This window comes from Fringilla coelebs (genome assembly GCF_963513975.1).
Source record: "Fringilla coelebs genome assembly, chromosome: 4".
In the NCBI taxonomy this organism is placed as follows: domain Eukaryota; kingdom Metazoa; phylum Chordata; class Aves; order Passeriformes; family Fringillidae; genus Fringilla; species Fringilla coelebs.
The window spans coordinates 25,442,951-25,463,833 of record NC_140032.1 but is presented as its reverse complement, the minus strand read 5'-3'; the positions used below and the strand labels follow the sequence as shown (position 1 = coordinate 25,463,833).

General features: G+C 37.0%; 1 protein-coding gene across 2 annotated transcripts in view; it reads left to right on the top strand.

Annotated features, from left to right (window-relative positions):
* The window catches only part of GABRG1 (gamma-aminobutyric acid type A receptor subunit gamma1), a gene marked incomplete at both ends in the record, with an annotated part of 50,803 nt that extends 43,010 nt beyond the window's left edge, over positions 1-7,793 (top strand). For both annotated transcript variants that reach the window (XM_084204498.1, XM_084204497.1), the window contains 2 exons: positions 2,549-2,760; positions 7,515-7,793. In XM_084204498.1, coding sequence (XP_084060624.1) covers positions 2,549-2,760; positions 7,515-7,793 — 491 coding nt within the window. The remainder of the gene's footprint in view (positions 1-2,548; positions 2,761-7,514) is intronic.
* Positions 7,794-20,883: the final 13,090 nt, after the last annotated feature.

Here is a 20,883-nt window from a genome sequence, read left to right as displayed (position 1 = left end):
TCCTGCTTTTACTACGGACAGTTCTGAAGTGTGTTACAAGTTCTCGTACAATGATAATTCTGTGCTCGTGTCATCTTGGTTAACCTGTTTAGCATGGCAGCAGTCTGCTAAGTTTGACTGTTTAGGATTCCTGTGCTGCCTTGGAGAAAAGTTTTAGTCCCCACGTAAAGCCTGAAAAAGGGGTACACAGAGTGCACAGGACACAGCTTCGAGCTTAGCAGGGATAGGTGCTTATAGTAGAACTAGTGACAGCAGTCTGACCTGTTTTGGGGGAAGGGTCAAGAGCTGAGAGTTGTATCTTAGGAATTTAGAGGTGTGAGTTAATTTTCCTCATCAGCTGTATTGCTGTGAACACACCATTCCCACCCTACCATGAGCCCACACTTTCACTCCCTGCCTTTCCCACTGAACCTGGACCACCAGCAAGCCTGCCAGATTAATGAGTCAAGAGAGAAAGTAAGCGAGAACAAGCACAGCTCAGTAGCCTAATGAAAAGGTAAGGGATGAAAATCTCAGTCTTGGACCCTAACTTTAGTTATTTGAAAGTGCTGCAAAATTTAGTGAAGAGAGTCTAAAGTCTCAAATAAATAAGTGGAAAATGCTTTTGATAGTTTTAGACCTTGATGCAGAAATTTAATCAGATTTCTTTGACTCATTGAACATCATTGTGGATTCTGATTAGTTTCAATACAATAGTTATAACAGGAAAAAAAGTGTTGGGCATCCTTCTATTCTGCCTCCTTCTGGGTATCTATTGGTATCCTTCTAGTTCTGTATCCAGTTTTTTGTTTTTACAAAGTGCTTTTTATATGCCATGAACCTAGAACTCTGTCTTTGATGTCACAGTTAAGCTGAAGTTTTCAAGCTCTCACTTCAGCAGTACTAGCCTTCATCTACTCGAGACGGAATGCAAACTTTTGTAATATCTCATCTACAGCTCCTTGCAGGTAACTCTGAACTCCTTTCTTGTAAACATTCAAAAGCCATCACTTAGCTTGTAGGATGACTTTTCTTACATGCAATGTTCTGGAGAAGGAGAAAGAGAGTACCTGTCAAATAGACACAATTCTATGGAAAGAGAAATTAATACAAGAAAGCCAAAACTAAGCCAGGTTTATTATGGCAGGTAGCTGTTTTGCTGTTCAAAGTTTGCTCCCTGTGACAGCCCCCAATGCCTTTTGCATAGCAGACAAGGCTGGAAAAATTTGTGTCTCTTTTTGTCCTCTCTGAGCAGAAGTTGGTACAGGGAATGGTGGGTGCCACTTCCCACCTGAAGGGTGTGCTGGGGTCTGGTACCCTGAAAAGGCTGGACCTTTTTCTGTCATATCCATTGGAAGATCCTGGAAGATTGTGGTTTCCCAGAGCAAAAGATTTGAGGTGATTACAGATATTTAAATATTTAGTTATACAGAGGAATGCCAAATCAGTTTTCAAAAGTACCTGGTGGGAGTGAAGCACTTTTGAAGAACGCTGTGGTTCTCTGTTTGCCCCTTTAGACATGTAATTTCATTGGGAAATCTCCTGGAAAAGCACTACTGCCTTCCTGCTGCAGGAACAGTCCATGGTGACCAGTGATTCCATGCTTTGATTTGTGAGCCATAGACAGTTTTAGCTTTTTGTTTGTTTGTTTGTTTGTTTTGGTTGTTTTTGTTTTAGTTTTAAATAATCTTGTGCACGTAAATAACAAATTATTTGTGTGTTCAAGTATTGCTTTTCAAAGGAAAGGTTACGCTTAATTTAGGACTACTGTGTAAATGGATTTGCATCTCCCTGAAGCATCAAATACAAGAAGAAAGTGTTAAAACCTTATAAATGCTAAACTAATGAAGAGTGGTACAGTTGAGCATATATTTTGAACACATAGCTATTAAGGCCAGTTTGTTCTTTTAATTAGCTTTTAGGTAAGTGAATCAAGGGAAACATTTTCTATTATTTAAGACACAGTGTTGAAAGCATATCTGGTAACTTAGACAATGAGACCAGAAAGCCATGAATGTCATCAAATTTCATCTTCTATGTCTTCTTCAGAAGCAGACACTTGGAAAAAATATGCATTTTTCTTTTGTTTACCAAAAGCTTGAAGTCATTGATAAATAATGCACCTTTTATTTCTGAATGCATCCTTTTTTAGCATATTAATAGTTTTAGCTAAGGGACTTCCTTGTGCTCATAAAGTTTGTGCATTTATTTGTATCCATTTTTCTGCTGTATTTATGTGTACATTTCATGTCAGATTTATAAAATTTCACAAACTTAGTGTCATTGTTTGTTCAGTGTGTGTTGAAAATAGGAGGGATTTAAAGGGGTGGGGAAATGTGCTGCTTTCTCTACAATCCCATGGAAGATGCTGCATCCATAGGGATGGATTCTTGCCATAGCACCAATGTACATAACTGTCATCAGTGGTGAACCCACTGACCCTCCTATGGGTCAGTCCTTATATGACTCATCAATTAATAAGGAGCTAAAATGATTACTTTTTTTGCTGACAATATGATTTGATTACCTGTACATTTCCCTTTTTCTCTCTTTTTTTCTTTCTTTTCAGGGATCACAACAGTGCTGACCATGACAACGCTGAGTACAATTGCTAGGAAGTCACTCCCAAAGGTTTCCTATGTGACAGCAATGGACCTTTTTGTTTCAGTTTGCTTTATTTTTGTGTTTGCTGCCTTGATGGAATATGGCACCTTACATTACTTTACCAGCAACAGAAAAGGGGTCAAAGGAAAAGAAAAGAAGGCAAAATCTAAGCCATCAGTAAGTTTAGTCAAACAAGAAAAAAAAAAAAGAAATACAGAGTGGTTTTTATTGTAGCATTAATTTTGAATGACTGCTTCTTAAGTGGAAAAGCTAATGTTCAAATCTAATTAACACTAATATTTATTTTTTCACTTTTTTTTGCAGTTGGGGGCTTGTACTAGTTTTATGTAAATACAACTAGTGAGCAAAGAGTTTAGATGATTTCACATATGTGAATGAGGACATGTGAGCCTAAGGTGGAGAGTGGTTTGATATAATATTCCATGTCCTTGGTGCTTCTAGAACTGCCCATGAAGTGTGTGCCCATGGAGATGGTTCTGTAAGGGCACAGTGCTTCTGAAAACAGCACCTGGCAGACCACAACTAAAACTGTAGCAGTAAAGATTATGTGCATGGACTGAAGGTATGAGGATTTCTTTGGATCTGCATCATCTAACTTTAGCCTTACAAAGCTTTGCAGAGGAAAAAATGCTTATTATTGGCCAGTATTCTGAATCCCACTACAGAAATTCTGTCTTAACTCTTTTCTAAATTGGCTTTGTGTTTCTTTCTGGTTAAATTAATGTTCTGCTTTTACAAGTTGATGTTTTTATGGTAAACCTCTACACATCTTAGGATCAAGTATTATTCAATTTTAAGAGTCTTTCTGCTTGTGTAGTAAGAATATTGTAATTTCCCAAGAATTTATTGTTGGAAGTCAGTACAAATATTTAAAGGTAGTCTTTAAAATAAGAAAACATTGGAGACAGTAAGAGAAAGGAAAATGTTATAAAGCCCCTTTCCAAACCACCTCATCAAAAGATGTGGGAGCGTACCCGAACCATAATACCACTTGCCTTGTATGGATGAAGGCTGAACGCCAGCTCTGTATGAGATGAAACAGAAATTGATAAGAAATTACAGAAGTAATGGCTGGTATGGAAGTGCAGAAATCCTGTTATGAACTGTATCCACTGTTGCTCATGTCAGCAAGAGCTGGTGCACCCATTCTGAGCAGCACTGCTGTGAGCCTCTCTCTTTTGGGCACACTTCCAGGCTGTTGGGGCTTGATTCCAGGGAAATGAGAGCCCTTAGGCTTCATTTGGTGAGCTGTTCCAAGGGGATCAGCTGTGTGTTTAGGACAAGGCCAGTGGTGAAGTGTTAATACATCACTATGATCCTCAGGGAATTCTGCACAGTCAGGAAAACTGGAAAATGGAAACCTCAGACCTGCTTCCTGTTAGTGGTAGAAACACATGTGGGAACAACAGAAGGAGCAGAACACAGGCTTTGGCAAGGGCACAGCTGAGTTATGAGGGTAAGAGGTAACAGAGGATGTGGGGGCATCCCAGGGTCAGCACAGCAGATTCAATTTCAGGTTGCTGCTGCAGGGAGGTCTCAACAACGCTTGGTGAGCAGGGAGCTGAGCAGGTCTGCTCTTGGCATGCACAGCACAGAGAAGGCAAAGACATCAGGATGTATTCAAACCAGGCAGATATTAAAGATCAGCTGCTGACAAATCAAGACGCTGAAGCAGTTTGCAAGTATGCTCTATTGAATGAAATAATGCCATTTTGCAGAATCTGTTCACACATCACCCATGTGGGCAATAATCTGCCAAGTGCTTTGAGATTTTCAGTTCATATGAAAATTCTAAATGAAAAATAATGATGAGACAGAAACTATGAAACTTACTGACTAAATAGCTGGAATTTGCACTAAGAGTAAAATTAGCAATATAATACTAAAGTACTGTACAGTTGTGTTTTACTGGGTTCTTAAACAATGCTTTTTTATTTCTAAGAAGTTGAAAAAACTTCTTAGAAATAAAAACCTTTTTGCACAGAGTTTTTAAAACATGTTATGGCTATAAGACCATACAAAATAAAGACATTACACAAATAAAGGGAAGATTAAATGTAATATACTTAGATGCAAGGATTCTAATTTGGTAAAAGTTTTTCTGGTGATGTTTTATAAAAAGATGTGACTTTTCTTGCTCCAAATAAATATAAAAAGGCATCTATTAGTTAATAAGTCATACCATTACAAATCCTTTTCTTTTTATTCTTTTTTTTTCCTTTTCTTTTTTCCCCCTTTATTTTTGTCAATGACTTCTATTAATTCTTTTTGTCTTTTAGTTATGGATATGTAATGCAAAAAAAAAGTTTAATTCCTTCAAAAAGCTCATTTACAAGTTATTTTTTCCATGAGAAAATTGCCTTGCATAGGTCTTCTATTTCTACTGCAAATGCAATAAATGGTTACTATTCCAGGAACTGATGTCAATAAGCCACCAGTAAATGATCTTGTGGAAAAAATGGCAAGATTTTTCAAATGATTACAGCAGTTTTATCTTAGAAAATATGTGCTGGCATCATTCAAAAAAGGTAGTATGAATTGGCTTATGCAAATCCACATTAGTAAGGATAATGAGTTTGAGCAGGATGGATTAAACTTAATTAGTTATGGATCTTGTTCTGATCATCATTTCACCTGAAATGAATGTATCACCTGTGCCATGTTCTCCACAGACAATGGCTTTCTTTTGTACTTGTATTAGTGTTATTGCAGAATAATTGGAGTTTGATCCTATCAGACTGTATTATAAATGATCTCACAATACCTGCTGTTTTATCTACAATTTCAGTAGGCATATCCATAAAAAGTCAGCATGTACTTCTACATCTACATGTTGTGGTGTTTTGTTGTTTTTTTTTTTTTTTTCAGTTTCTTCCAATTTATATAAAGGCATTTTTTGGTAAGGTGTTGGTCTTTTCTACTCTTTTCCCTCTCATTGCCTCTTAAACACATTTTGTGTATTTCCTATAGGTAGTTAAGCCTACAGGATGACTGTGTCTGCCTCTCTCAAGCCACCTCTTCAAACTTGTAATTCAGTAGCCATCTCCAGTCTGTGCTGGTGATGTGACCAGTGGAAAGCAGTACTGTAATTTTTTCCTTCTCCCATCATGTTTCTGTGTTGAGGATTCCTGTTTTACCCCACTAGTAGAAACAACTCATGCCATAAATCTTACATGGGCAAAACCAACAGTGAGCAGAGTAGAGTAGGTGTGAATCAGAAATAGGCATCTTTCCCTGTTTATTTTCAGCAGAATAAAGACTTTATCTTATTTAAAAAAAAAAAAGTTGAACGTATTTTTCATGTTTTGTAAAAATAACCCCTCTTTGCAATGTCTCAAATTAGGATAGAAGCATGTAACTCCTGTTTCTTGGTATTGTCAGTATTTTATCATAACTGAAAAGAATAATGAGGTCCTTCAGGATGATAATTATCTCCCTAGGTCACCATGTATAATCAGTTTTAAAACAGCAGTCTGTGTGAAACTTTCTCGGTTAGAGACATTTATTAAATAAAGCTATTTGGAAACATGGTGGATATTGCACTGTATTAACACCATCCCTTGGGATATTGGGTAAAATGCCCTGAAGAAAACAATGTCACCTTAACAATGTATAGAAGTTTGTGTACTGGCCAAAGTAATTCCCAGGAAGTGGGACAACAGGACTTTAAAGAATAACAAGAAGCTAAATAATGGCTTCCCACTTTCCATATTTTTTCATGTGTTTTCATTGTCTATCATGTATAATTGGTTAATAACATCCAGTTAGATTATCTCACTGCTTCCTTTCCTGCTGTTTTATGTCCTTACATGACAAAATATGAAGAATGTGGAAAAGAGAGAACACAATATAAGAGTAGTGTTAATGTAACCCTTCTCTTCGGTCTGAAGATTTTAGAAGAGATGCCAAATGTGGGGTGGGGTAAGTTGAAAGAGGATTATGAAATTTAAAACAGGCGTGAGATTTAGAAAGAGAAGATAAAAGACAGATGAAGAAAGGGAATATATTTTGAAACAATCAGGAAAACAAGGATGATGAATATAAAACTTTTGGGAAATGAAGAAATGAAAGGGGAAAAGGCAGCTTGTGTTAGTGTAAGTAAAAGGAAAGTAGAAAGGCAAAAGTCATAAGTAAGGGAATAGCAAACACTATAAGTACTAGGCAATAAACCGCCCAGATTTTTTCGAAGAGAATTAAGCCATTTAACCCCGAGTTTTTATCAGATACAAGAAGGTTGTTATGACTGCAGAAAGTAAAAGTAAGAATTAAGAACTGAATTAATTGGTGACTTGAGTGGCATTCTCCGAAGGAGTCATGTCTTGGATTCTAAACAGGGGCTGTATTGTTTAGGCATTTAACATTTGAGGGTTAGAGGGCGTAGCCTGGCCTTACATGTCTCAGTCTGTTAAACTTCCCCAGCAATGCTGTGTTAAACCCATTAGCTTTTTTATTTTTGTGAAAATGTAGCTTCCAGAAACACATCTAGTCTCCTAAGGACTCCAGAAGATGGGAGGACCATCATTCCTTTGTTAGTGGTGATTATAGCCTGCTTGTGGACTTGGCTGTGACCCAGTTGTCAAGAAGTGACTGACTTCAAAATGTTTGCTGTGTTGTGTAGATGGGATCAGCTAACCCTGTCTGTGTGACTAATTATCTACTATTCCCAAATCCCAGCACAACCCAGTTTTCGCTGTGGCAGGTGAAAGTAGTTCATGGTCTTTTGCCTGCATGTGCTAATTACATATAGCAGTTCATCATTTTCTAAGCTCCCCAAACTGTTTTCTTTAATATAAGAATTTCTGTGTATTGTACCTAAGGTGATTATATTGTCAGGGAAAGCCTATGGAATTATTTAATGTGAGGATAAAAGCATACAAAACTATGTTTCCCTTTTTTATTTTTTTCTTAAGAAACCACCTGCAATTGCTGTTCGACCTGGATCAACACTAATTCCAATGAATAGCATTAATCATCTCCCTGAACGTGATGATGATTATGGATATGAGTGCCTAGAAGGAAAAGACTGTGCTAGTTTCTTTTGTTGTTTTGAAGACTGCCGCACAGGATCTTGGCGAGAAGGAAGAATACACATCCGGATAGCAAAAATTGACTCCTATTCTCGAATCTTCTTTCCAACTGCCTTTGCATTGTTCAACCTTGTTTACTGGATTGGATATCTTTATCTGTAAATTTCAGAGGTTTGACAAACTCAGAAAAAAATATTAATTGAATAGTCATTAATACTTTTAACTGAGCAAAGATTAGAGCTGGTCCAAAATGACTCAAATTGTTTATATGCTTTAAAAATTTGAAACAATGAGAGGAAATATGATGATGTAGTCTCCCTCTTGTGATCAACTGTAGAACTGATACTGGTATTTTGAAGAGAACATTTTAAAATAAATATCCCTAAGATCTGTCTTTCCTTAACACACATACTTTTTTTTTTTTTTCCAGCTCTAAGAAAATGCAGAATCACAGGCTATGCTATTTAAATGAACCAACCTACATAAGCTCTCAATTTTAATCCTAAATGACAATGCAGAAGGATTTTGTAGCATCTCTTACACCTTTGCAAAGAAAGCCTTAATTAAATGGGATTAGTTACTCTCATCCATTTCATCCATAAGGTGATGATTTTATTAATCCCTAATTTTAAAAAGCTGAAATGTAACATTTCTCTTTTCAGTCAGCCATTTGTTCTCTCCAGTATGTTAAAAAGTGTGATTAGATGATAATTAATCAATTCAGATTTATACAGAATGCAGATACAAGAGCAGCAAGGAATGGATGTATCAAAACACCCAAGGATAATTCTGAGCTTGTCTTATCCTGACCATGAATAGAGACTTTTGGCTTTCAACCTTAGATTACGTTTATATCTGTGCTCCATTTCCATTTCCTGTTACTTCATTGTTGTGAGTTCCCCAAAATTGTCCAAGAGGTCTACAACTTTCAGAAATTCTTATCCAGCTGCCATTGCCTGCTCAGTTCATGGAAAGCAGACTGGTGTTGGCCCAGATCCTGGCCATTAAAAGCATAATGATCTTCACATACTCAGTGTTGGAGAAAAAGTCATACCCCACATTTGGAAGCATTTGTGTCTGCAGAATTTGGAAGGCCTGTAACAGTGCTGTAGTCGTTGTGCTCAAAGTCACTGTGTTAAACCCCAGTCCTAAGAGTGCAGTGTGTGATCTGGTCCCCTTTGCACACAGTGTGGTTTTGTGCATCTGGTTTGTTACTGCACATGCTGCTCGCTGAGCCAAGGCCAGGTGGTATTAATGTATTGAATGTGTGGTGTGGATTGCTGGGTAATTACCTTCTTGATATTTGTTTGTTTCTAATGGAAAAGACATGTTATGGAGGGGGGGTTAAAATAATCCTTATGCATTGCTGAACCTTCTCCAAGATGGGCATCACCCCAAAATCATAGGACCAGTTGCCCATCCTTTCTGTAGTGAGAGTTTTGGTAGAAATCCTTCAGAAGTAGTCTTTCTGGACTGACCTCTTGGTGTTGACTATTGCTTTCTGGCAGCATTTGGTATCTAATTTCTATTTCTAAATCCATTGTCTTCATTATGGAAAAGTGCAGTCTTTCCTCCTTTCTTAAAGACAAATTGGTCTCAAGTGAGCTTGCAAAAATCACTGTAAAATTAAGACATGCATTAAGTAAAAGTCAGCATTACACAGAAGACCTTACAGATCTTTAAAGAGGATTAATGGGATTAGTATTTGGCTGTAGGTAAGGATGTTCAGTACTAAAGATAAAGACATGATTAATAGCTAAGAATAGAAAATGCTACATTAAGGGCTCCCCCTCTTCCCCCAATATTTCAGTTGAATATGCTCCCTCTTCTAAATTTCTTAGAGAGGATTACTGTATTTATAGTCTAGTTGGTACCAGGCATTGTAAGATATGATATTCAATATACATTTCAGAGGAAATGTTACTCCAGTGTTCAGCCCTGCGGTTTAATAGAGAGTGTGAGATTATGTGCAGTTGTTGTGGAAGGAGGTGTGACAAAAGATCCAATTTTAATGAAAACTTTATTTCAGTATTTAGGTGATGTATTATAGGAGTGGTTGAGAGAATCTGAAAGCCCTGATGATGAGGTTGGCTATTATTTGTGGTATGACCTTTCTGAGCACCAGCTCTCCTGACTGTAGGACTGAGCGTAGAAGTGCGGTATCATTAACGACACTGATCTGCTATAATTTATTGGTTTTCTAGAGTCTTGTTTTCATAAAATGTTCAGTCCAAAAGAAACATGTCAGTTTTTATTCCACAATGTAGGCTGATGCTTTTTGACAGCATGCTGAACACTTTCCTCTGTAGGAGGGATGAAGGTTGCTTCAGCAGTATGTTGGATGTGTGCTTGAAAAGCCGTCAGCTTGCTGTACAATGCAAGGCCCAGATTTAGTGAGTTCCTGAGGTTCATTATTCACCTTTAAACAAAGGATACTTAAAAGAACTTGGCAGTTCACCAGAGAAAATACAAATTTCACAGCCTGCTCTCCTCTGCCTCATCTAGTCAGCTTTTTCTATTCATGTGGTTGTCAGTTGCCAATCAGCCTCCAATGACTGAATTGGAGAACTGAAAACATTGAGAATTGGCAAGGGGTGGATAAGTCTTTCATCTCTAATTTTTATGGAACAATATAGTGGAGTATTAAACCTATTGAGTATTATGGCTGTTTGGCTTATGGATACACTTGCTTCTGTCTGTTGACAAACTTTTCTGTGTAGTTCATTTGTTTCCAATGAAATGATTTTAGTTTCTCATAGTAATGAGAGTGCAAATAGGAATGAGAATGCAGTGAACTGTTACATGGCATGTAATAAATGTGTGATTTTAGTCCTATGCATTTGCTTTCTAATCTACATGTAAACACTTGATTCCAAGAAATCTAAGTGATACTTTAAAAAAAATGGCAAGAAACAGACAGTATAATTAATTGGAGTTAGATGCTGCAATCATTTTTCAAACTTACCTGGATAATAAGTTTGTTTACTCTTAGCTGGGATCATATTTTTTGGGAGTCATATTATTTTGACCATCACTGCATAAGCACACACTTAAACGTATTCCTAATTAGTACTGTTATTAGACCAGAATTCAGAAAAGGGAGTTCTTATGTACTGTCATAAAGAGTGATGCTATCATGAATTGATGCCATTAACACATGCTTAATTTGCACTAATTTCAATAATGAGTGTTCAGTAGCTCAAATAATTGAACATTAAGGATGTGAACCAGAGCCTTTCCAGTAAGAGATTTTCTCATTGAAAGAGAGGGACATAAGAGGAGAAATTGCTGTAAAGGCAGAGAGGGGAAAAATTCTGGGAAAACTGTTTTATACTGCACCTATCTTTGGCATATCTTGAAATGTATTTTTGAAAAAAGGGACTTTTCCTTGATATTTCTGTATTAGTGTTTACCAGTTGTCTGTTTTAGTAGTGAGTACAGATCAGTGTGTTATTTTTTGGTAAGGTTCTGTCTATGATTGTACCTCACTGAACTTTAGTGCATGTCTTCTGCGTCTGAATAAATCTGTTTTATGTAGTGGCAGTGCAACCAAAGCATGAACTCTGGGTAACGTGTTTTGTATTCACATGTTGATGTGCTTCAAAGATTTTAACCTTATCCACTTTTCTGGCATTCAGAGATATAGGATTGTGTTAGACTTTGAAGGAGAATCACCTCCAACAGTATTTTTATGACTTTCTGTTCTTTATTTGGTACGGTAGTAAGACATTTGTTTAAAATTGATATATGAACTGTGCTTTGTAATTTGTGAACACCTTACAATCAAAAGAGAACAGGAGGGGTCTGGATTTAAGTATCTATCTGCCTAAAGTAAGATAATGTTTCATTTAATTGTATCAGTCATAATTTCTGTCTGCTGTTTCCAAATAGCTGAGAACTAGTGCAAATATATATTTCTGTTACTATAATTATTTTTGTAGAATTCATTGTAGTTTCTCTCACTTATACCTTAAATGTGATCTTTCATGTTTATGAAATAATACTGTATTTTTAGTAAGTGTAATAGATACAGAAGATAGAAACTAATGTGCAATTCCGCGGCTGAAAAATACAAAGCCAGGAATTGGAATTACTGTGCTTCTGTTCCTAAAAAAGCTCAGTGGATGTCCACTTGCCTCATGAATGTGCTGGAGGGGGAGACTGACTCACAGGGAGTGGTAGAACAGTCTCCAGACTGTAGAAAATGCTTTTGCATTGGTTCATGTCATGAATTTTTTACAAAAGCAGTTCAAATGGAGGAAAGGAATAGATCTGCCCTCCTTTTTCCAGTGATCTCTTATTTCTGCTTCATTTCAGTCACCAACAGCAATTCTAATGCTCTGTTTGTTGCCAGATGAAACAAAACTGAAAAATTATCTTTATTTTACTCTTAGTTGGTTAATATTTCACACAGGTGGGTGGGATCATCTGACGGAACACACAAGATTATGACCAAGTTTTTCTCCAAGACAGGTGGTGGGAGTTTGCAGCTGGAGGCTGAAGGATGTCTTGTTGTGATGGGCATTTTTCATTCAGTTGATAATCTGCGCTGAAAACTGGTGGGAGGAAAGGAAACAATGGTATGAGGGACAGATTGGTGGTGGCAGTGATCCCAGAATCAAGTTACATGGATCTGAGTGACTTATATTTAGTTCATAGGTTTCTCACTGGTATTTGTGATAATGCACTTGATTTCTCTGCAACATAATTAAATATTTCTAATGTTATAAATAAAAAGGAAAATATTGTGTATGTCCTATACATTAACTACAGACTGAATGAGCAGTAGAAAGTTATCTTGAGTGAACATTCTGAGGAAATGTTGAACAGACATTCAAGACAGAGATCCGGTTAAATGAGAAAAAGCATTCTTTAATTCTCCATTTATTATTAGAGATAAAACCATTTTTAAAATTACTGAGTATTAATTAGTGCAGTAGGCACTGGGAAAGGCCTAGTACCCAGTCTAAACTGCTGTTAGTCCCCTCAAGGGCTAAAATATTTGGGAATAGAAACCTCACTCAGACTGCACTCAGTTATCATCCTCTATTTCCATCAGGAACTGAGAGAGATGAATTGTGATGAGGCCAGACATGAACTAGGCTAGCTGGGGTGCTCCAGGGAGGTTGGTTTCTGCTTAAAAGGAAGGGTCTTATCTGCCTGAGACGGTAATTTGAAACATTCTTCCCTCAGAAGATGGATCTGTACTGTGACTTCCACGATGATGGAAAAGCATCCCTGCATTCACTGTTTATCTTTGCACAAGAGCAGTTTCACTGAATTGACTGTCCTGCTATGAGGCACCGAGATATTCCCTGTGTGGTATGGAAGAGTTTTGGTGGCACTCCTGGGCAAAATGTTTAAATGTTGTCACAGGGAGCAGACACAGTTGTCTTTTGGATGTCAGGATGCCTGTGAAAAGGCAGTAAATAAACTTTTGATTTTACTTACTAGTGAGCCTCGCTGAGAAAGCCAGAGGGGTAATGAAGGCTTTAGCAGAAATGTCATATGGCCCTTGGAGACAGGAGATTGGCTAAAACTGGAGCAGACCAAATGATACAGCCCTTTTTACCATAGATGGGTCCTGTTCACCAGTAATGTGTTGATTCTGAAAACACTGTGAAAGCCTCATGGTATTTTAAGGGGAAAAAAAAATCTGTAAAATTCTTATCCCCCTTCTCAGTGACTAATCTTGCTCTGCCTGCAGATTGTGCTTATGGCACATCAGCCTCGCTTGGGCTGTGTGAGGAGAGCCATGGGAGATCTAAGACCTGTAAACTGTTCTTCCTTGTTCTTTCTCTGTTCCTTTTCTTAGTCAAGGAAAGAGGTTCAGAAGGGTAGGCGTATGGCATGTGCAGATGAGGACAATTTTCCTGCTGACAACAGGGTCTGAGTCCCACTGACAGGGTCAAGAGGGATGAGACTCTGCTCACAGTAATAAGGCTTCTCTTTTGTAATTCTTTGTAGTAGCTACTTTTCCATACATCACTGCAGGCCTACCTGAGATTCAAAACATTTTTCAGGTTGGAGGTAATTCTTTTCTGTATTTCTGGCTTCATACAATGTCTTTATCATCAGGGTTTGAGCATTGCTGGATTCAAAAGGAAAGGTTTCCTCTTGAAGTTTCCTCGTCTGGGCATTGCAGGTAGGAAATGTCTTCCTGCCAAACATTGGAAAAGTGATTTTCAGTTGATCCTGCTAAGGAGAGAGACGGGCTCTCGGGGGTGGAATTCCTATGTCATTTGGACATGAGGATGTTGAAGGCTGTTAAAAGCAATGACCAGTACTGCCTCCACAGAGGATGTATTACTTTAGCCAATTTGATATTTAAAAACAGAATCCAGAACTGTTACTGTGGGTGGGAAATGAGGATGAGTCATCATTTTACTACAGATACATATTTCCCTTTGAATTGTTTTTCTTCCTTAGGAAGATGGTATATAGGAGTCTTTTGGCTTGTGAAATATTCAGAAAAAAAGGTGATGGTCTCTTTAAACAGGAAAGTCATGTTAGTTCACCTGCCCAGTGATGGCTTTAGAGTGGTAGAATTGAAAGCAATTGCCGTATAGTTCAGATTTTCCAAGAAGGATGAATATGGAAATTTGCATATTCATAGGCCCAGTATTAATATATAATCTATGTTCACACTTTAATCACAGAAAAAACTCTTAATGGCTCGTGCATCTTCACAGTATCTTTTGTATTTCCCATTGTTGGCCACTACAAACACTTGGTCTCTTTGTCTGAACAAGAAGAGTTGTGTTATGATACCTTTAATTACAGTTTAAATTGCTATAGAATGTACTTAAGAATCTCATAATCTCATAGTCATTCCTATATTTTAAAAATTGAATATTTTTACTAAATTTTCTTAAGCATAATAGTGCTATAATTTACATTTCCCTACATTAAAGTTTTATAAACAACTGCAGTTTATGGTCTGAACACTAAATTTACAGAAATATCTTTGAAAAAGAACACTTGTTGATTTATGATATGTCTCAGTATTTGTTATATTGAGGGTCCAATATTCAAATGGACCCTTAATCCAAATCTGTCTGGCATTTATAGTTCACAGGATGTTTCAGTTACTCAGTCTTCGCTCCCTACTAGTACATCGGTTTTTATTCAGTGTTTAGAAAATGCTGATATTTTTTACTACCTAAGTGAATATTTATACTATGCATTTAATTTGATAGAGTTTTGGCACCAATGGCCAATGTTGCAATATTAGGCATCAGTGTTCCTTTTAAAGTTATTTATTAATGCCCTTGTGGATACCTTACTATAAGAAATATGGAATATAAGATAAATGTTGTAACACTCTGTGCTGATTCTAAGGTTTATATATAAAGCAAATTTATTCTTCCATTTCAGTTTTCCTTCCAAAAACATCTTCAGTTGGGGTGTCATTTTTATTATTATTACTACTATTACTATTATTGTTATTATACTGATATTTAAAGTTCTTCTTAGTTATTTGGTACTTTTCCAACGGTCTTGGAATGTGTTCATCCATTAGTAAATTCAATTACCTGGAAACATCAAGGTATCCTCACAGTCTTTCGGAGTGATTAAACCATGACTTCTTCAGCCTCTCTTAAAATGCCATAATCTTTTGCGTGAAATACCAAAACTAAAGCATTTTCAGGTATTAAATTGAGTTTTACTTGCTTCTCAAATTTGAAAAAGTCTGTCTGCTGGGTTATAATGAAACACTGATAACATCATTTTTATATTTTACAACATTATTATATGATCATGGCTGAACCAGAAGACTTCAGAGTTGATAAAGAGATGATGCTCTTGACTAAGCCCCATGTACAGCTACAATGAGCATTATAGAAATTATAATGGCAATGGCAACAACATATATATATATATATATATATATATAGACTGGAAAGCAAGGTATGAGAACTTACACATCAGTTTCTGATTGTCATTTTAAAAAGATTCTTCCTGCCAATAAAATTTATATTCTAAATGTGACCAAAAAGGTCAAAAAAAAAGCCCACTTAAGATTTGGACATTTGGAATGTAGGAGTGGTTCAGAAGCTTAAAATAACTATGGGTCTTTGTTTGATGGGTTTTGTGGATTAATTTTAAATTTTACTTCGTTTAACTGAAGAAGAGTGAAGAGATAGGCAGTGATATTACTAAAGGTAATATGAAAATACCATCTATGTAAACAGTATATTTTCATATGTATCTGTAGGTAGGAGCAAATTTCCTCATTTTCATCTTCATTTGCAGAGTAGATGGATTCTGCTCTCCATTTTCAGAACTCTGTTGGTATCATGGTAAAAGATCAAGCCAGAGTTTTTCAATTTAGTATACTCTTAATTTTTGGATCCCTTATTTTCTGATGTGCAATTTAAGACATGAAAGAAAAAAAAAATCTGCTTTTCAGAAATTTAGCCCTTTTAAAAAATTACCCCTTGAGCATTCAGCTTCAAGTACTTAAAAAAAAAGTAACTAGGCATCACTGAGTGTTTTAAATAAATTAGATTGCTTAGAATAGTGCAGAAAGTTCAATTATGGTTCAAGGCTGGAATTCTGTAGCCTTTGGGGGAATTTTCTATTTTTAAATTTTTTTATAATTTTCTAGACATGTGGGGAGATGTGAAAACAAAGAGACAGATTTCATCCTGTGGTTGCTTTTGTTTCAGCAGCATAGCTCATGCAGGATGGTATATCAGCTGCTAAAAGCTGATTTTATGGAAGCGCAAACGAGACTTTGAGGCTGGTAACAAGAACACTTGAAACAGGCTAAGAAAGGAGATGCTTGTGGCACTCATTATCAGGAGGGGATTGGAGGCACAAGGCTTTGGAAACAGAAATTCTGAAGTAAGGTTACGAGAAAGAGTTGGATTATAAGGACCTCTAGAGAAAAAAATCTCAGAAACCTTTTGCCAGAAGACTAACAATGGTTTGAAGGATAGGTTTTATAGTTCATAACTCTCCTGTGAATGTTAACATCTATTGAATTTTCATATAAATGTTGCACTAGTCCTTGTGCATTGAAAGGAAATGTGTTTGCACCCTGGTGCATGGTTCATACAGATGTTACTGCGATGTAATCTGTAATCTTCTAAATGTAAAACTCTGAAAGCCATAGTCTTAAATAAAAAAAATAAATTTATACCCCACCATCGAATAACATGTGTTCTGTGCAAAATGAATAGATTAGATGTTTGTGCTCTGATGTCTCTTAAATTGATAAGAATCAAGAGAGTTTCAACACTGAATTTTGTAAAGCAGTTGTAATGCATTGTTTATACTGTATCTGCTGTGAAGTTGATTAGTTACACTGTGAAAAAATAAATAGTGCCTGGCTACTTACTTTCTTATGCTATTTATTTTCTATATGCCCTACATTAATTTCTCTTTAAGACAATGGTCATTCTGGTGAAAATAGTTTTACACACTGCTCTCATATGCAGCAATCCTTTATTTGCTTTAAATTTTTCCCTTCCCCTCCCTCCTTTCCCCTTTCTTTCCTTCCTTTGTTAATAATGTAGGAACAACAGAAATAAAGCTCTGGAACTAAAATTCCACTTTTATCAGTCATTTTGTTTGAGACCAGTTTTATAGCTAACAAGTTTGTCCTGCTCGTAACTGCCAAGAAGAGTGGTCTTTCTTTCCCAGGCAACTCTTTCACTTCGGCCAGCACTGGTGCTTGGCTAATACCACTCTCTTTCCCATTCCAGAATCCCTCATGGCCATGATATGTGGCTCCCTCTTCCCTGTTCTGTCCTTTTGGGAAAAGTTGTAATGCTCTGTTAGATGTGCTTCAGGTCAAGGAGCAGGGCACATGCTGAAGCGAATATCCAGGGGAAAATCACTGCTCATTATTTTCCTCAAATACATTTTGTTCTCTGGCCTGACTGTCCCACCAGAAAATCTTTCTCAAAGTGTCATCTTCCTCATGTAGTCAGTCCCAGGAAATATTTTTAATGCATTCTAAACTGAATGTGGAAAGGTGTTGAAAGAGGAATTCAGTCAATGTAAAAACCCTGGGAAACAAGTCAAAGATGTTTAAAGTCTCTTGTAGTTCTGGAAAATGCCACAGATATCCTTTCAGACTAAAATTTAAGGATCCCTACATTTCCTTTAGCATTTAATGCTATTTTTTCCCCTGGTAACTACCTCCAGTATCATGTCTTGACAGGTTACTGAAATTATTAATATCTTTTTTTTTAAGATTGTTGACGTCCACTGTACATACAATGAAAAGAGCTGTGGTATTTCATAACAAACCTCAGAGGTCAAAATGTTTGGAATGGCTTTTTAGGCCAAAAGAATCAAACCTCTAGCTTCCACAGTACTTTGATGAATGAAGTAATTAGGCAAAACCTTTATGTACAGGCGTAAAAAAAAAATCTGTATTTTTAAGGTGAACATTTTTCAGTTTTATTGTCAATGGGATGAATTTCAGATATATATACCTGTAAGGAGCTAAAATGACTTCATTTCTCATGGAAAAGCCAAAGTTTATTATTTTCTGCCAAACAGAGACTATTATGATTTGGGGTGACACAAGCCTTGTTGACTGAAATGACTAAATGTCAGAGCAGAGCCAGAACAAGAAGCTTCATTTTAAGAGTTCCCAACTAATTCATCTTATTAACATCTACAATAACCTTTTAGTTTGTGAGAATTAGTAAACGTCATAATAAAAAATATTTCTTAGGAATACCTAATTTTATTATTTGCTAATAATATCTGCAGTAGAAATTAAAGAGCTCTTCTAAAGTGTGTATTAGGAACTCAAAGTGTATAAATGAAACCTGTGGATACTAAAAAATCATAGTCAAAAGAAATGATTGCTCTTGAGAATGACAGAACTTTTCAAAATAGTAGGTAGAGCTGTCTCTGCATTCCCTTTCATGCCCTAAGGTCCTGCACGGTGGTTTTTTGTGAGGCAGTACCCTGGTCCACAAGCCCTGAGACTGCCAACAGAGCTTCTCTTGGTAAGGGTAACATCTGTGGTGCTCTCACTTCTCTTTTGGGAAGGGGACTGTGAGCACAGAAGTCATTCCACACAGGCCAGCCAGCAGGCAGCCCACGGTAACAGTTTTCAGACCCCAGCAGCTCATGTCAGGTGCACACTGGCAATTGAATGTTTTCACAATCACTGCCAGTTCCTCATGGATTGTGTCAGGTCAGGAGCTACTCCTCTGTTTTCTCATGTGTTCCATCCCACCAGAAACACTGCAGGTTTCTTCATACCTTCTTGTTTCAAGCTTTGGCTACCATCTTCTCATAACTCTCCTCAGCAAATCTGGTTCTCAGTTCTTTTCCTTACATTATAAATCACTGGTGTTTCCTCAACTTCCACTGTACTGCCCATCCTTTTCTCATTTTCTGCACCTTTATTTTCTCATTTTCTGTTATTGCTGGGTTAATTCACACTTTCACAGCAAGAATTGTGGAGGGTGAGAGATGATCACTGTGGAAGTGTTGCTGGCTTAAGAAATGAGACATTTCCTCACACACCACCAGCATCAGGCAATGCAGTATATCAGCATCCTGCTGAGTGAAGAATACCTCAGAGGTTTTTGTCTTGTGTAAGTTATCAGATAAGAAAGAGAAAATAAGCAGTAGATCTTTCTTAACAGTCTCCTAAGGATGTCATAAGACAAAAAGGACCAAAAATCCTTGAGAATGATTTTTGTTTAGGTTGTTGATTACATGGTCCTGCTGTTGAGGTCAGTGGGCTCTGAGCAGCGGAGCCTCCGAAGGCGCTTGGGATTCTGAATGCTGGGGATTCCTTATGGCATGTTTGGAGGGATAACCTGGCAAAAGTTCAGATGCTTTTGTAAGCTTCCTGCCAGCAGTGCCTAAAGAAAAGGGGACACCAACACCTGAGCAGTGACCTTATTTCCCTTCTCCTAACTGTTATTTTCCATAGAGACCTCTACTAAAAGACGTGTGGGCTCAGAGCATGAATAAAAGGTTAGATGTGAACCTTAAGATTTGGAATTCAAAGTTGTCCTTTTCCTATACTGACGCTGAATCTGCAAGACTCAAATATTTTCTCTTTTATTCGAGAGAAATCATTTTGTGTGTCAGTTTATATCTATAGGATGTCAATAATGCCACTCATAAAGCTGTTAAAATTAACATTGACTTAATGAATGCACTTGGCTTTTTTGTAAAGAACTTGTCAGAAAACAAGAACAAATTATATTTGTGAACTTAAATTCTGAGAAAGAAATATATGCATCCCCTTAGTCAGAAGTATTCTGATTAAGCATATGGATGATATTTCTGTGCCTGGAACTTTCCTAAGGTAAATAAATCAGTAATTAATGAAGACAAATCCTCAGAATTTAGCAATCAGGGTTCCCCTCAGGAAGTAATAAGGAGCAGAGCTATCTGGCTAGTAAATTCTGAATCTGAAAACTCTTTGGAAAGAGGTGTGAAACTGAGAACTCTGATATCTTTCTGTTATTAATGATAATACACAAGAGCAATTTTATCCTGCTTATCTGTTTCCTGTTTTGGGTCTGTTGCTGATAACAAAGGATGCTATCTTAATAATGGGCTTTGTTTGCTTTGTGGTTTGTCCTATAGGCAGTATTGGAAGACTCTTAAGACCTTCATAGTTGCAGTAAATTAAGCTGTATTTGCAAGTACAGCCCATCACCGCCTAGGTTTGAATGAGTGGGAAAAAAAAATCTGTCAGCCAATAAATAAAGTTAATAGTCAAGTTTAGTTGCTGTAGTGAGATTGGTGATCTGATTTTATTGAAAAGTTGTCAGGATCAGAGTCTCAGTGTAAGGCAGCATTGCTCCTCTGCAATCAATAGAACTAATTTACAGCTGCAGCTGCAGGACCAAAATTATTTTATAACTAAGAGCTGTATGTTCTGATATGACTGAGAAGTATAACCAGTGTTTTGCATCCAAGTATTTGGTCTGGAATTACAGCCTTCTCAGCGCATAGTAAAGTCACAGTGAGATCACATGGTCATCATTCAGACTGTCAGTGAGCATCCAGCACTGTTCCCATCAGAAGCTGCTACTTATTCCATGCAGTCAGTTGCACTGAGTACATGGATTTGTGGCTTAACAACTGTCTTCTCTGCTGAGAAAGGAGTTTGATTCCCTATATTTGAAATTTCTACAGCAACGTGCCAAAGGGCTTTGAAATATAATTTACTAAAATATTTTCACCATGTAGCAGTTGTTGGGCTAGAGATTTTTTGCTGCCTTCTGATAACCCAGAGTGCTTTAAAATTCTA